The sequence below is a fragment of the Nothobranchius furzeri genome, chromosome 17 (assembly GCF_043380555.1).
Source record: "Nothobranchius furzeri strain GRZ-AD chromosome 17, NfurGRZ-RIMD1, whole genome shotgun sequence".
NCBI classification, from domain to species: domain Eukaryota; kingdom Metazoa; phylum Chordata; class Actinopteri; order Cyprinodontiformes; family Nothobranchiidae; genus Nothobranchius; species Nothobranchius furzeri.
This window is the reverse complement of record NC_091757.1, coordinates 55,748,334-55,765,462: the sequence shown is the minus strand read 5'-3', so window position 1 is coordinate 55,765,462 and position 17,129 is coordinate 55,748,334. Positions and strand designations below refer to the sequence as shown.

The 17,129-nt window shown below is 43.0% G+C and overlaps 1 protein-coding gene across 6 annotated transcripts in view; it reads right to left on the bottom strand.

Moving 5' to 3' along the window:
• Positions 1–3,883: 3,883 nt before the first annotated feature.
• The window catches only part of cltcl1 (clathrin, heavy chain-like 1), a 41,346-nt gene continuing 28,100 nt past the window's right edge, over positions 3,884–17,129 (bottom strand). Inside the window, exons 23-32 of one of the 6 annotated variants that reach the window (XM_015973135.3) lie at positions 16,903–17,067; positions 15,541–15,816; positions 15,140–15,289; positions 14,932–15,063; positions 12,277–12,387; positions 10,068–10,238; positions 9,679–9,900; positions 9,511–9,537; positions 5,852–5,927; positions 3,884–4,247 (exon numbers count right to left, since the gene is read on the bottom strand). In XM_015973135.3, the coding sequence (XP_015828621.3) occupies positions 4,111–4,247; positions 5,852–5,927; positions 9,511–9,537; positions 9,679–9,900; positions 10,068–10,238; positions 12,277–12,387; positions 14,932–15,063; positions 15,140–15,289; positions 15,541–15,816; positions 16,903–17,067 (1,467 nt within the window). In that variant the 3' untranslated portion in view covers positions 3,884–4,110. The remainder of the gene's footprint in view (positions 4,248–5,851; positions 5,928–9,510; positions 9,538–9,678; positions 9,901–10,067; positions 10,239–12,276; positions 12,388–14,931; positions 15,064–15,139; positions 15,290–15,540; positions 15,817–16,902; positions 17,068–17,129) is intronic. The other 5 variants (XM_054731629.2, XM_054731630.2, XM_054731631.2 and 2 more) reach the window with 5 other exon arrangements.

The following is a 17,129-nucleotide window of genomic DNA, read 5'->3' as shown; positions in this document are numbered from 1 at the left end:
ACATATATATATATATATATATATATATATATATATATATATATATATGTATATATATATTTCCACTGCAATATACTGCAACGAGATATTGTACTCTCACCATTCCTTTTCACCCTGTACACCTCAGACTTCCAGTACAAATCAGAGACCTGTCATCTACAGAAATACTCAGATGACTCTGCAGTTGTCGGGTGTATCAGAGATGGACAGGAAGCTGAGTACAGAGAGCTGGCGGAGCGCTTTGTGGCATGGTGTGGAAACAATCATCTGACCTTGAACGTGAACAAAACAAAGGAGATGATTTTAGACTTCAGAAGAAACAGGGTGGAGTCAAACACTGTTTCCATCATGGGAGAAGAAGTGGAGGTGGTTGAGGAATACAAACACCTTGGAGTTCACCTGGACAACAGACTCGACTGGAGAAAGAACAGCGAAGCCGTTTACAAGAAGGGACACAGCAGACTGCACTTCTTGAGGACGCTTAGGTCCTTCAGTGTCTGTAGCAAGATGCTGCAGATCTTCTACAAGTCTGTTGTTGAGAGTGTAATCTCTTCAGCCATCGTCTGTTGGGGTAGCAGCATCAGAAGCAGGGACCTGAAAAGGCTCAACAGCCTAATAACAAAGGCTGGTTCTGTTCTGGGGACGACTGTGGAACCGCTGGAGGAGATAATGCAAAGAAGAATTCTCCAGAGAATCAAGAAAATGATGGACAACCCTGAGCATTCTCTTCACAAGACTGTCCGACAACGGAAGAGTGTCTTCAGTCAGAGGCTTCTTCAGTTTGGCTGCAACACTGACCGCTACTGGAGATCCTTCCTGCCAACAGCCATTGTAATATACAACAACTCTTTGATGACTTGATTATTATTATTATTCTGAGCTACTACAGCAATCAGTTTCCCTCTGGGATTAATAAAGTATTTTTGGATTGAATTGAATTGTATTTGTTTTGGGTCCTCATTTAATCAGCTTAAAGGCTCATCACGAAAGTAAAACAATAAAATTGTCCTTCCTACAACAGCTGACTGTGGCAGTTTCCATGTTGCTCAGCAAAACAGTTCACACATTCATCAAGATCCAAAGATTTGGCCTGTTTTGATTCAATGCTGAGTACAGGCTAGCTTTTCTCTGTCAAAGCAGACTGCAAATAGGTCTTTATGAGCCTGAGAGTTGAAAAACTTTGATTTTTCTTTGTAGCGACATGAACGGCCTCATTTGTGACCCAAAGGTCACACTTCCCCAGCTAGGTCACGCTGTCCTGGCTGCACTTCTATTTACAGATGATCCGTCACAGGAGACATAAAGTCTGCTAAACCATCTTTAATCTGACTGCCTTTTATCTGTCTGCTGTTCCATCCCAAGATGAAGGACACTTCAAGATTTAAAATAAAAATTTTTAATAAACTCTTTTCACTGGTTATTACAAGGTTCATAAATGATCATCATAAATAATCATCATGGTTCATTATAAATGTATTTAATTACTGAAATGAATTATTATTCTTTGGCTGATAACAATTATTATTGATGATAATCAGTAATGTTTAACAGTGTAAAGAAGGTCATGCACACTTATACACACCATGCAGGGGACAGACATCAGGTTAGTTAACTGCACCTCACGTCTTTGCTCCATAACCAAAGCTTTCTATTTCTGAGGGGGCGTGTCCTGAGGTTTAATAAAACCAAACTCCTCAGTTCAAGCTGACAGTTCTGAAACAACCAAAATCTCTCCGTGGCGCGAGAGACCCAGAGGACAGGGTCGGCCGCTCGAAGCCTCCACTAAGCTGTTCTGTCACGCTGATAGAATCACTCCGAATAAACGCCAACTGCAACCAGCTGACGCAAAACTCCTTCAGAGTTAATTTAAGACGCAAACTCAACACCTGTGTGTCTGCGGCAACTCTTGGACCTGAGTCTGTACCACTCGGGTCTTCCCTACCGGACCGAGTACCCAGAGGCTGACAACATCCTCCCTTGACCTCCGGATCCACACAGAGGGTCGTCTGAACGGTGAGGTAGAACACAGATTACGTCCGTATGCTGTTCCCTCTAAGAAACAACATAGTTAGCTGCAAAACAAACTCTTTCACCCAGAATGCGTTTCTCTCTCTGAAAGAAACCTTCTGAGATTCCACTCCCACATCCAACACACGCATTTCATTTTAGTCCTCATCCAGACACAGGTTGCTTTTAATATCAAAGTTTTATAAATTGTCATCTTTAAATTGTTGGTAATAAATTCTTAACTTTTTAAACCTGACTCTTCTTTGAAATGAAACACAGAGTGGTGTACATTTGGTCATTGATCGAGCAAAGATTTCTTCAAGTCTTCTGATTTAATAAACTTTTGCTATTAATTTAAATCTCTTAAATATTAATCTTTGGATTAAATATAGACCAAGCCAGCTGGTGTATGAACTTATCCGTGGATATCCATGTAAATATAGGTCCATAAGACAAATTGTTTGATCTTTTCCAGGATTTAACAGAGCTGAATAGCAACAACGTAAAATTCTAGTATGTAGATTGTCTACGCTACACCTTTAATTCATAGCTGCCAGCTGGGGTGGCAGCAGGGGTGGCAAGGCTTTTTCAGGGTGGCAACTGCCACCTTATGCCACCCTTGTAGATCCTCCCCGATGATATCCTAGTTATAAAAACCACTGATTTAAGAATTATGAAAGGAGCTTGTCGCGGGGATAAAACAACAAGGCGAGGCGGAAATGTAATTCTCCCAGAGATGCAAACGCTCCACACATCCGACCACACCCTCCCCAGGGAATCAGGCAGCATCCATCATGTCCAGACAGCCTGGTCACCAAAACGCCCGTCTGGATCCAACAAGGAGGGGGGAGGAAACGCGTGTGGCAGAAAAAGGTGTAAAATACATCCTAGGCTCAACTTTCAAACGATAATCATCCACTGACCCTTCACAGTGACCTGAAGTCAGATTTAGTTTATCACAAAAAGATGAAACTTGATAAAAGGACACAGCAGGTTTTCCTCATGACTTTTCTGTTTATTCAGCTGATTTTTATTTTTTCACTTTTCTTTTCTTACAAAAATCATTATACTTCTGGACTAACACTTCATCGACAACACTATTATACTTTTGTTAGGTACTTCATCGTATTTTAAATTATACACTGTTAAGTACAATAAAATTGTATTTAGGTGGCACCAGGATGTTTTTTTTTATCTCATTGAAATCTGAAGCTTCAACCCTTTTTTTTTGTTCCCGTTTGTTGGGTGGAAAAGTGTCGTCGTACATCACTTTGTTTACGACGCAGCATCTGTAATGAGACTTTGTGCTCCTGGCAGCAGTATTATTATTTGGCGACACATGCACAGACTATTCTTTCCTCTTTCTGTCACACCCATCCTGAAACTCCAGCAGATTCTTGAAAGGTCGATCGACTCTTGAAGGTTTGCAGCTGCAGCAGCGAGGATCTCCTGGTGCAGTGTGTGTGTGTGTGTGTGTGCGTGCGTGCGTGCGTGCACACCCAGATGGAAACCTTTCACAGCAAATGTCTTTAGTCTGAACAGCAAACACTCAAACCGCTTTGTGAAAGAACAAATCAAACTATTGCACAGAAACTGTCATTTTTACCAGAGCATGAGACAGTCGTGGGTTTAAATGTGAACAAACAAGCTGCCCCCATGTAAGGGCCGCAACAGTGCTTTAGCAGGAAGAGACAAACGCTCTTCCTCCTTTCCTCATCAGGTAAGTCTCTTTTATCAGTGCTGAGAGGTCATGACACAAAACGAGCTGGGGGGCTAAATCTACATGGAATAACCAGAAGGTCGAGTGGTTTGGTGGGACTAGACGTCTTCTCCAGCAGCTGAGGCCCCTTCATGCTGTTTTAGGTGAGGGGCGGGGTTTCAAATTGCCTCGGTGCCACCACCAGTCTCACTCATCTCTCTGGTGCCACCGTGTCATCAGGGTGTGGTGAAGCGTGACATGAAGGTTTCTGCTGTAGTTTCAGTGAAAACCATCAGGGTCTTGTTAGGAGATGATGATCTCCGCTCCACTTGCCAGGACCCAGAGCAGCACAGGGAGGGGAAAAAACACGGGAGTCGGAGGGAAAAGGGGGAGGAGTTTGCACTCTACATATTGAAGCCATATCCGGGCGGGGTGGGGTAACCTGCAGCAGCCGGCGGGTAGCTGTAGCCTGGGTAGGGTGGCTGAGGGGTGACGGGGGCAACAGGAGAGGCAGCGCCGGTTAGCATCAGCTGCTGGCCTGCTAAAACACACACACACACACACACACACACACACACACACACACACACACACACACACACACACACACACACACACACACACACACACACACACACACACACACACACACACACACAGATTAGTTCAACATTATATAGTCAGATATAAAAAGAGGAAAAGTTTCTACAAGAATTTTGTTTTAGATTAATATTGATTTAAAGAGCAAGTCACCCCCAAATAAACTTTTTTTTGCTGATAAACTATATAAACGTGTGTCTAATCGTGCTGCAGACACGTGTAGCCAATAGTTTTGCACTTTAGTGCATTTTAGTTAAAATTTAAATTTTCTGCCTAAAACTGGCAGTGTTGTGCCGTTGTCAGGTAAAAACTCTGCACTGTATTTTAATTTAAATCTGCCACCGCTATTGGCTAAGAGGTATGCTATGATGTAAACTGGTACATTATGATGTCACAATGTCGTGAGTGTGTGTATTTGTTAGTGGCTCCACCCTCTCGGCCTGCTAGGCAACAGCATTTGTTACATTTTTCAAACAGGAAGTGGGAGTGGAGTACGCTTCTTGTAAGGTGTGACTTGCTCTTTAAAGAGCAAGTCACCCTCTACCAGAGTCTAACTCCACTCCCACTTCATGTTTGAAAAATGCTACAAATGCTGTTGCCTGGCAAACCGAGAAGGCGGAGCTGCTACACACAGGCTCACGACAGCATCGTGACATCATAATGTACCAGTTTACATCATAGCATACCTCTTAGCCAATAGCGGTGGCAGATTTAAATTAAAATACAGTGCAGAGTTTTTACCTGACAACGGCACAACACTGCCAGTTTTAGGCAGAATATTTAAATTTTAACTAAAATGCACTAAAGTGCAAAACTATTGGCTACACGTGTCTGCAGCACGATTAGACACACGTTTATATAGTTTATCAGCAAAAAAAAGTTTATTTGGGGGTGACTTGCTCTTTAAGTAAAGAAGCTGAAACTCTGCAATTATAAAATATTTACACAAACTGCCTAAATAAAAATGCATAAAGGAGTCAAAACGTTTTTATTTTACAAGTTAACATTTTTAAAAATAAAAGTTTGAAATAAATAATTTCAACAATTCCATTTTATTTTCATGCCGTTTGCATTTGTAATTAACTCTATTTTATCAACCAGACCCGTAAAATTTCCTTTGCAAAGTGCATAAATGGCATTTCTACTTTTTATGGAGTGGAGAACAAATATTTCTGTCTACTTTTCTTCTAACATGTGACGAAAATAAATAAATTACAATAAAAGCAAGACATAATTTCCTGCTGCTGCTTTCAAATAAAGGCAAAAATATTATTTTTACAAATCAATGACAAGGGTTGGGGTTACTGTTGTCATAAAATCCAGCATTTTATCATTCGATCTTATTTTTAAAGAAAAAACTTTTTTTTTTTTTACCTAAAACTAAAAACCTGACAGCTGATTTAGCTAAAAGCCAAATAAACAAGCTCACACTCACACCCTTACATCCAAACTTCATCTCCATCTAATCAGTAGATTGAGTTCATATTTATTTTAGGGCTAACAGAAATGTTTAATTCTGACAGGATGAAAACTCTGTAAACTTACCAAAAACTATCGGCTGAGGTTCTTTCACATCGTCATCAGTTTTTCTTTTGCTGTCTGATTCCTCCAGTTTGTCCACCTGAAGAGAAAACCAGAAACCAGACTTGAAGTTCACAGACGGCGGACATCCTACAGAAATTGACCGTTTTTCTTGAGGTATTAAGAAATCCTAAAGCGTTTCCAGAGTTATTAAAGGAGACATTAATTATATTTGTCACACCTGAATCCTAAAACAAACTTGACTCAACGGTGCAGCTAGCTACCAAAGAGAAGGTGACATGCAGGTCCGGTGAGGAGTCCAATTAAAGGGTCAGTCCATCAAAATGAGGATGTTTCCACAGTCGGGATCAGCTTTGGTCTTTAGAGATTAAATAAGTCACTGACGACTGTTGTCGTGTTTTTATTAGTTTAAAGGGACTTTACGGAGTTTTGAATTTTTATGCTCGTGATCGCCCCCTCAGGCCAAAAGCGTAACGGCAGCTTCAATAGTAGGCTCGTGCACGAGGTGCGCATGGTGTACGTGCACACTCCTTAACGAAAATAACAGCTGAGACAGTCCTGTGTGTGTGTGTGTGTGTGTGTGTGTGTGTGTGTGTGTGGTGTGTGGTGTGTGTGTGTGTGTGTGTGTGGCCCGGAGGACAGAGGGCAGGAGAACGCGCAGCTAATTAATTAAATAATTTAGTTCTGTAGCTTTCTCTTCAGCACAGCCGACAAAGGTTTATGATGGGTCAGTCCTCCTGCATGCTCAGATCATTCCCTTCCCTTGCTTGAAAAATTGTTCCAAAATGAAAGTTGAACCCACATCTTTTTTATCTGTGAATTCAATGCCGTTCGGCGAGTCTCAAATAAAAATTTGGGCATCTTACTGTAAAAAAATATACCATTAATGTAAAAAATAAACTCTAAATAAACTATGTTCACATCCAGAATCAAACCCAGGTCTTCTGCATGAGAGTCAGACATCTTACAAGGTGAGCTACGCTCTAGTAACATTCACAGTATCTGTAACTTTTATATCCTTGATGACAGCTGAAACAACATCAAACCAAAGAACGGTTCGGAGTGAAAATGGCTGTTTTGTTGCTAATTAGCAGGAAATATCTAGAAGAAAGTTCTACAGAAAGTAGCTAAGGGTCCTCAGAAATGTAGCTAGCTTTGTCACTAGGCGTTAGGAACAGCGACAAAGTGGCACTGCCTCTCTCTCTGCTGCTAAAGCTACGGATAGCAAATGCTACGGGCGATGCCTGAGCGTGAACGCGCATGAAGCAGCCTGCTCGACCCGAGCATCTCTCTTTTTCTGTGATTTTACAGAAAAACAGGCAATCACAGTAAAAATGCCAGGGCTCATTCTACAGGACCAGGGCATTGCAGGAGAATGTATGAAGAAGACATTTATTATTTCTATACATGTTCTGGCTGTCAAACCTCCATAACGCCCCTTTAACACTCAGCAGAAGGTAGCTTCTGATTTAAAACAAAATCAAGTCAAGAATCACAAAAAAAAAAAAAGATTTTTGATTGGAAATCTCCCAAAAAGGTCCATTTAAAGTGTGGCAACATCAGAAGTACATGAGCAGTGTTTGAACTGACCCTTTAAATGCAGCATTACAACAGCAACAAGGTTAAAGAAACACTACATATTAAGTAAGAAGCAGCTGCACGGTCCATGCCCTTATGCTAACATCTCCACTCAGCCTCGTCCCGTTAAACGCTCTCATGCATCTATAAGCAGGGATCAACCTACGCTTTTACATTCTGACCAACTTAAAAACCAGGCTGCATGTCAGACGTTCACAGCATTAGCTCGCCCTCATCAGCCATTCGAGTGAGTTGTCCGCAGCACCGTTTCTCCTAATTACTAAGTGCAAAACAATCAGGCGTTGTGCTCCAACTGCGAGTTCAGCAGAGTCTAAAAAGGTTTCTGATGCAAGTGGAAGCGGTTTAAACCGCGGTTTGGGATTTGGTTCGGTGAAAAACAATAAAAACTTTTTAAATACATAAAAAAGATCCGATTTTAAAAAGTGTGGGGTGGGTTCGGAGGGGTCTAGACATCGGAAATCATCTATCATAATAATAACTGAAAATCATTTCTGAAATGCATGTTTCTAGGAAATAAATGTAAAAACATCTCCTGATAAAAGAGACTCAGTTTTAGTTTTTGCAGCTCCGAGTTAACCCAACCAGAGTTTGTTGACCAGAAGTTTATAACAGAGATTTATCCAACTAGTCTAGAGAGGTTCGTTCCTCCTGGAGAACCCCGACTGTGATGTAAAGGAGATCATCTCTAACTTTCCTCCGAGTCCCTCCCCTGGCCTCAACAAAAAAACAATCACCTACAAGAGCCTCGAGCAATGACCAACAGAACTGTGTATCCAAAAGATGGAGCCATCAATCAACGAGAACGCACCCCAGTTCCCAGCATGCACCACGGGCTGACGCGGATGCCTCAGACAGATTAGCACATCAACCTAGCTTGAATGCTAACGTGACTTCTAAATAAATTATATCAGTCTGTAAACGTCAAGCCAACTGGGGAGGAGGCGTGTCGTGGTTCATGGGAGCCATCTCGTCTGACTCCAGCTCCTCCCAGCCCCCCCCCCTGGGGGGGTTGAGCTTGTGTGTTCGGACTACGGGGGGGGGGGTACGGGGGGGGGGACGAATAGGGATTGATCTTCAGTGTACAGGTAATTAGCGTGGCGGTCAACCTTGTGCTAAACACTTTTGCTTTAGCCCGTTGAGGCATTAGTGGGTAGATGATAGCCTCAAAGCTGCCTGACTCCTGTCGGTTTAAGACGATTCCCTGCTTCAAAACTGCAGAATTGTTTCAAACAAGTGATCAGCAACTCCCGCGAAACCAGATAGAATCAGGTGTCTGAGCAGGAACATACCAAAAACATTACTCGCCCGTTAGCACCACAAGGCGTGGCTTTCAGCTCCTTCCAGGAGGGGGTGGGAGCTTTAGTCCCAATTTAAAAATCTCCTCCTCCTCCTCCTCTCGTTGATGACATCATGCTACAGACCCCAGCTTCAACCTGTTTCACTTCATCTAGTAGACCTTAAAAATACCACCTTACGTTCAAATGCAGTCCCATGACAACGGAGTTAAGGGGGGGGGGGGGGGGGGTGTTAGACCAAGATAAGCTAAATATGGTCATGAAGAAAAATAAATACTGAACAGGCTTTGGATCCAACCTCAGTATAAAGCAGAAAAAGTTCACTTAAAGAAGAATCTTTATGTAAACTGTTGTTTTCATCATGTAGGAGCACAAATAATAATTATTCTATTGTTCTCCATAAAAAAAATGTTTAATCTACAGCCTCTAATGTGATTTCAGATCACAAAATGTTTCCACATTTAGTCATTTGCAAGAATCTGAGTTGGTTTTTATCATTTTTTAATTCACCTAAGTGCTGAAAACCTACACCGAAACAGAAAACGAGCTAGAAAACGGCCTTTTTCGATCACTTTCCTGCAGATGCACTTTAATTTAATAACAAACTGGAACAAAGCCTGCTCACTAAGACTACAGTTCTCCAGGACCAGAGCTAGTTAGGTTGTTTTCAGTCTACAGTCCATGCTAGGTTCCTACATCAGAAACCTGAGACGTGTTACAACAAAAACAAACAGAACAATAATAATAATAATAAAGAGGGCCAGAGACCGTCACCTTCACTGCAAACCCATCAACCTGGAAAAGAACCCAAAGAGATGACTGCACATGTTTTCAGGTGAGTAGTTCATACAGACCGGTAGAACGTGCTCCTTCACCGCTAACTCATCAAGGAAAGTTTGTAAGGATGATCTCTTCATCCTGATCTTCAGTGCTAACCTTGGTGAGGTACTCTCTCATGACTTGGATGAAGTATGGCATGGCAAAGTCCATGATGTTGTGCCTCCAGGCCAGCTCCAGCACCACGTCAGGATGCAGGAGGTCATAGGAAGCGAACAGGCAGGCAGCAAAGCACTCCTTCCTGCCCTCCTCCAGGAACCACTGGAGCAGAGTCTCTGCCAGCTCAGCTTCCTTAGACTCTGCAGCGTACAGCATGGCATCCTGGGAAAAAAAAATCATAATGCGATGAAGTTCCTAGTTGAGATTAGAGTCAAATCTTTATCAGAAGATAAAAAGAAAAATATAAACAGCCCCCTCTCCTGGAAGGAGGAGGAAACTTTAAAGTCGTTTCAAAACGTGTACGCATCATCAAATTTCAAGATCCTTACCTTGTAGAGTTTGTCCGTCTTGCAGAGCTCCACACTCTGCCTCCAGCGGTTGTTTCTTTTATAAAGATAAGCAGCAATACGTCTGAACTCAATCAGCTCGTGTTTTTCTAACCTCTGAGCCAAGCCGATCATGTCAAAGTTGTCGTAAGCGTCGATGGAGGCCCTCAGTCCCTGCAGACGAACACAGATTCAATCCTGAGGCAACAACTGGAACCGTTCATAAAAATACATCAGCAGAGCTGCAACGCTCAAAGGGAGAATCGACGAAAGCAAACCTTGCATCTTGAAAATTTCACCCTAATTTGAAAAAAGCTCAATTCTATAACTTCATGGTCAAGTTTGAGTTACCCCTCCTTTCCACCGGGCGTCAGGAGTAGGGTCGTCACGGTGTGCAAATGTAACCTCACGGTTATTGTGACCAAAATTATCACGGTTTTCGGTATTATCGCGGTATTTTTTTAACGCGTTACATTTTCAGACAACTACATAAACCCTATATCAGGAAAATATCGTCCTCAGTTTGTGTCTAAATTTTGCCTAAAATGTGTTATTTTGTAATTATGTTGTTTATTTGTTTACATTTTTCCCCTTTAGTCTTTAAAACACCAATATTTGCCCATAACTTATTTTGTCTGTTTGATGTAATCATTTTAAAAATATTAGATCAGATGATACTCAGTACTCAAGTAGCCTTCTAATCAGATACTTTTTTACCCTTGAGTAATAAACCCTATATCAGGAAAATGTCGTCCTCGGTTTGTGTCCTTCCAGTGAGCTTTGCAGATGTGGGAAAATGTCATCAGGCAGTAATCGTTGTTAAATTCATAATTATTCTCGGAGAGAGACCAACTCTTATCTGCCCCTGGGAGCCCCGTAATGCATAGCGTCATTTCAACATGGCGGTGTCCGCGACACGGTTTATATGCAGGTAGCGGCGCTGCGGCTGCTTTATATAGCGACTCGTTGCATTCTCCCTCAACCCAAATCCTCGGATCACGCATTTTAGCTAAAGCGCTAACGTTAGCTTGCCTTGCGTTGACTGTAGAGTTGTGGGTGATGGTCATGCAGATGTGTCATGAGATTTGAAGCGTTGCTGCCTTTCACAGACACTTTTTCTGCACGTGCTGCAAACAGGATAGCCGCCTTCTATCAGCTGTCCCTCGGCATTCTTCAGATATCCAAAAGATGCCGTACTTCCCACTTTGTCTTCTTTGAGGGATAATAAATGTCCTGAGCGCTGCCGTCTCCTCCTTTGGCCATTATTTCAGCTTTAGCTTCAAGAAAGTTTTGGTTGTAAACAACAAAGTGCGCATGTGCCGCCGGCAACTTCAGCAGATGATACGGTGGCTGGTAAGGGTCACCGCGCCTACACCGCAGCCACGGTAATCCACCGGGAAAATATATATTTTTTAAAAAAACAAGACTGTTATTATTATTATTGTCAACTTTTTCTTATCGGGGTTTACCGCTACACTGGTTACCGTGACAACCCTAGTCATGAAATGTACTTTGTATAAATTAGCCGCCGTTATAGTACACGGGTTCCTCTCCACCGGCAGTAAATTGTATAATTTTGGAAACGTCCCAGAAGCAAAGGGATGCTATCATTATGTTTCAAGTTGATTTTTTCTGTCAAAGATGTCAAACTCCGCAGTTTAGAATGGGCCAGACAGGAAGTCAGACACAAAAGCAGCGTAAAACATCTGGAAACTTTCAAAATAAAAGTTACGCACAGATAAATGTACGTCATTTCCTGCGAAACCTCCATAGTCGATGTAAACGGAACAGAAAATAAACCACAGAGCTTTTCGGATACATGCAGTCATTCTCCTCCTTGCTTGTTATGGCGTGGAACGTTTCAGATGCGAAACGACTGAAACGTTCCGGTTGGGAGGAAGCTCGTGGGTAAAACTCCGTTATTACATTACGTGCCACTTTTACGTGCATCGGAAAGGAGGCTTTAGAGTTTCATTCCATGCTGTCGTTCTTTTTAAAACACAGAAACAGTTTTGTTTACCTGTTTTGTCGCTACGTTTCGCCGGCGGCTGCAGGCTTCTTCAGGCTGACGCTGACCGCCGGCGAAACGTAGCGACAAAACAGGTAAACAAAACTGTTTCTGTGTTTTAAAAAGAATGACAGCATGGAATTAGAACCATGACACAGCAAGAACACACCTAAGATGTTAAGAGTTTTATTTTCTACTACAGACCTGGAAGTCCTCCTCTTCCGTCAGCAGGTTGTTGAGAGCTTCATTGACAGATTTATTGTTGTGGTTCTGAACAGACCTCAGGTACGGCTTCACCAGCTGCAGCTGATCCATCTAGTCACAAATAAACAAACGTAACAGGAAGCAGGGGCGGATTTAGGACTGAAGAAGATCCGGGGCTTAACACACACGCGCGCGCACACACACGCGCGCGCGCACACACGTGACACGCACTAGTCAACATCATATATATTTGTCTTGTACCACATAATGTTTAATCTGAAGCTACATATTCAGCATATTCAGGGCAGAGTATTGTTCCTGTTAGTGTTTAGTGTGAGATGATAGTGAATATTCCCTTTCTTTCTCCAACAACTTTACCTGATAGTAAGCTAACTTTAGGCAAACCAGCAGCACAACAAATATTTTCAAATAAGACTCACAAACCTGAGTCAACACCAGTCTCATCAGAGCTGGGGTTCTGTCGTTGTACTTTTGGTCTAAAAAAACGTCCTTATATCCATCTTCACTCATGCGTTTCAGACAGAGACTGCAGAAGCCAGCTGCTGAAGGGCTTCTCTTCAGTCTCAGGTAAACTGTATACTGACTAAGTAGCCTAGTGGTAGAGTGTCTGCCCTGAGATCGGGAGATCAGGGGTTCGACTCCTGGTCGGGTCATACCAAAGATTTTGAGAAAAATGGGACCCAATGCCTCCCTGCTTGACACTCAGCATTGGATTGGGGTTGGATTGGGGGGTTAAACCACCAAATAGTTCCCGAGCGCGGCGTGTCTGCAACTCAGGGGATGGGTCAAAATCGGAGAATAAATTTCACCACACACCTGTGTGTGTGACGACTAAATGGGACTTTACAAACTACTGCCAGCTGCGCCCTCTCTGTGTGACTTTGGTACTGCATGTTACTTCCGCGATTTAGATCCGGGGCTTATCATGAAAGATCCGGGGCTTCAGCCCAAGTAGCCGGGCCTAACGCCGCCCCTGACAGGAAGAAGACTTGAACTGGGCTATATTTGGACATTTCCTCTTCCCTTTTCGCAGGGACAGGACCAGCGACCATATGATCACCGCTAAAACTGCGTCTATTACTCCAATATTTAAAAACCCCGGCACTGATCCCAATTATTTCAATAATCTTCATCCCATCTGAAATCTTCCCTTTCTTTCAAAAATCCTGGAAAAAAATAATCTGTTCCACTCCATGCTCACCTCACCCTGAATAGCCTCTACGAGCCCTTCCGGTCTGGTTTTCGCCCTGGCCACAGTACAGAACCTGCACTCATAAAAATCACGAACAACCTCCTCACTGCTGCCGATGCTGGACAGCTCAATCCTCATCCTCCTCGACTTGAGTTCGGCCTTCGATACCATCTCTCACACCATCCTCCTCCATAGATCGTCTTCCCTTGGCATTTCTCATACCCCGCTTGATTGGTTCTGCTCATATCTCTCTGGCCGTACTCAAGTCTATCCAACTCAAATCCTTCACTTCCCGTCCTTTCCCTGCCACTACCGGAGTCCCCCAAGGCTCTGTTCTCGGTCCACTTCTTTTCATCACTTACCTTCTTCCCCTGGGAAATATTTTCTGTAAATTTGACATCCATTTTCATTGTTACGCGGATGACACCCAGCTCTATGTATCCTCCAAACCCTCCTCTTCACTCCCTCCTTCCTCCCTCACCAATTGTTCATCTGAAATCAAAGACTGGTTCACATCAAACTTTCTCAAACAGTGATAAAACAGAAATGTTACTTGTCGGCACTAAATCTTTACTATCCAAAATCCACAGCTTTACACTTCCTGTCGACAACTCCTTAGTTTCCCCCTCCCCTCAGGTCAAGAGTCTGGGTGTCATCCGCGACTCCTCACTATCCTTCCAGTCCCACATAAACAATATTACCTGGTCTGCCTACTTCCATCTACGTAATATTAACCGCCTTCGCCCCTCCCTCACTACTCACTCGGTCGCCATCCTTGTCCACAGCCTCATCACTTCCCGTATTGACTACTGCAACTCTCCTCTTCGGTCTTCCTCACAAATCCCTCCATAAACTCCAACTTCTCCAGAACTCGGCAGCCCGCATCATGACCAGAACTCCCTCCTTCCACCACATCACCCGTTCTTCAGCAGCTCCACTGGCTCCCAGTCACTTCCAGAATCCAATTCAAAATTCTGCTATATACATTCAAAGCCATCCATAACCTAGCTCCCCCGCACCTCTCAGACCTCCTTCATCCCTCAACCTCCACCCGTCCCCTCAGGTCCTCCTCCTCCATCCACCTCTCTGTCTGGTCACTATGGGGAGCAGGGCCTTCAGTCGCTCTGCTCCCCAGCTCTGGAACTCCCTCCCTCCTGACCTCCGTAACATTGACTCCCTCACTCTCTTTAAAACCAGACTAAAAACCCACCTGTCCCGTCTAGCATTCCAATAATTACTCTGTTTTATGCTGTTCTGTCTTTTATTGTTGTGTGTTTTATCTGTCTGTACGGTGTCCTAGAGTGTTTAGAAAGGCGCTGTTGAAATAAAATCTATTATTATTATTATTACCCATTTTCTAGTAATTTTTTAATAAATACTACAATAATGTGTAATTTCAATGAGAGCCCTGTGAATGGTTCAAGAGGCTCACAGCAGGTCACCTTAGTGAAGAAGCTGACCGCTCTGCTGTGGTCCAGACGAGGAGACAGGATGGTCAGCAGGTCATTAAGCAGAAGAGGTTTGTAGTCCAGGTAGAAGGAGACTGATTTGTAGTACAGCTCCACGTTGGCAACCTGAGGCAAAATAAAAAAACAAGAGTTAGGATGATTAAGAAAGGAGAGGTTTTAAGTCAGAAGGATTTCTGTTTACTTTTGCTATAATGTCTTTGAACAGCCCTTCTTTCCAAGCATCCGTCGGATGATTCATCATAGTGATGACGGCGTTGTCGTACTCCTCGTATTTATCGTAAAGGAAAACCAGCTCAGCCCATAAATGAGACTGCTCGGCCGCACGGAGGACCTAAAAATCACAAATATGCCTTTAGATTCACGGCTTGAATAATTTTAGACTTGCATTTACATCATATGTCTGATTTTTCTCCCCTTCATTAAGAAAAGTGATTCAGAAAGGCAGAAAGCTTAATCAGAAATTAGGATTAAGGCAGCAGGACACACTCATGAATAAACACTGAAAATTAACAGCAATAAAGCAGAACAAGGATAATAACATTAAATCCATCAAATCCAAAACCTCTGACACAAACACCCGACCTTTGGAATGTTGACTCTGGACCAGAAGAGCTCCAAATGCTCCTTCATCTTCTGTGGTTTGAACTTTGAGTAGAGGATGGCGAGCTCGGTAAACATGCCCATGTGGGCCCGCTCCAGACCCAGAGCGGCCTCCAGAAGAGCAATGAGCTCCTCGAAGTGACCGCGGTCCTGGTAGTAGCTGATCAGGTCCTCCAGCTCGTCCGCGTGGATCACGATGTGAAGACCGCAGATCTGAGCCAGCCGAAACTCCTCCCCCTCTACACACGCAAAGCAAACCTGTTGAGTGGAGGGGAAAGACGATAAATGAGCCAGAGTTGCAGCTATTGTTAAAAAAAGGAATCACTAACAGGGATGGGTACCTTTGACATTTGAATAGATCCGGTACTAATTCCCGGTACCTAGGAATCGATACCGGTACTTAACGGTACCAATTTTAGATACTTTTGAGTGTTTAATATTTTAATTCACTTTTATAATTAAATATATATTTTTCTCAATATCTAACCATATTTGATAAATATCACGATAAATAACACACAACTGTTTGTATTTTAACATCGTCCTTGTAGTTTTATAAGCTGATAATTAAACTGAAGCAAACATCTTTACTGTGAACTAAATTTACTGTGTATCTTCATTCCTTTTACCGTCTTTTTTCATTTGATTTTTCCTACTGGGAAGTTAGAATTTCCGAGGAGAAAGCGAACGCACCATTAGCTGATAACAATGGTGGCAATGGAAGCTAACATATCAAGCTAACATTATCTTAAACATTTTATTTAGCTGCTGGAGCAGATTAAAACGATGATGCCTCACACTTAGATCGTTGTCGCTGGTTTCATCTTCACCCAATCACCCGTCGCATTTAGTAAAGTGAAGCCGAACTTTAGAGCGCGTTCATGTTCTTCTAGTCGGAAATTCAGAGTTCCGAGGAGAAAGCGAACGCACCATTAGCGGAACGGAAGCTAACATATCAAGCTAACATTATCTTAAACATTTTATTTACCTTCCGGAGCAGATTAAGATGAGGATGTCTCACTTAGATCGTTGTCGCTGGTTTCATCATCACCCAGTTACCCATCACATTTAGTGAAGTGGACCCAAGCTTTAGCGTGCGTTCTTTCTACCGTGCTGCTCTGTTTACAACTCGCTCGCAGCGACCGACGACATAACGCTCTTGCGCATGCGCAGCTGTCTAGGCAAGTTCTCGTTATGAAGGACGGGTACCGAAACGAGGCACCGTTTCAAATGACGTGAATCGGTGCTCAGTCGGTACTATGGAATTCGGTCGGTACCTTAAAAAGTACCGAATTCGGTACCCGTCGCTAATCACTAACGAGAAAACGTGTTTATGTTGCTTACCTCCTTCCACGTCCGTGTGCTGTTGGCTTTTCTTGCACTGTCCACAGCAGCCTGGTACTCTCCCAGGTGCACCAAGGTAGAAGCAAGCCGAGCAAAGTTGGACACGTTGTTGTACAAAAGTTTGGCTGCTTCATACATGCCCTCCTCATAACATCTATCGCCCACCTAAATGAATGAAAATATATCATCATGGAGGAAATCAAAGCATAAAAACTAAACTTCTCAGC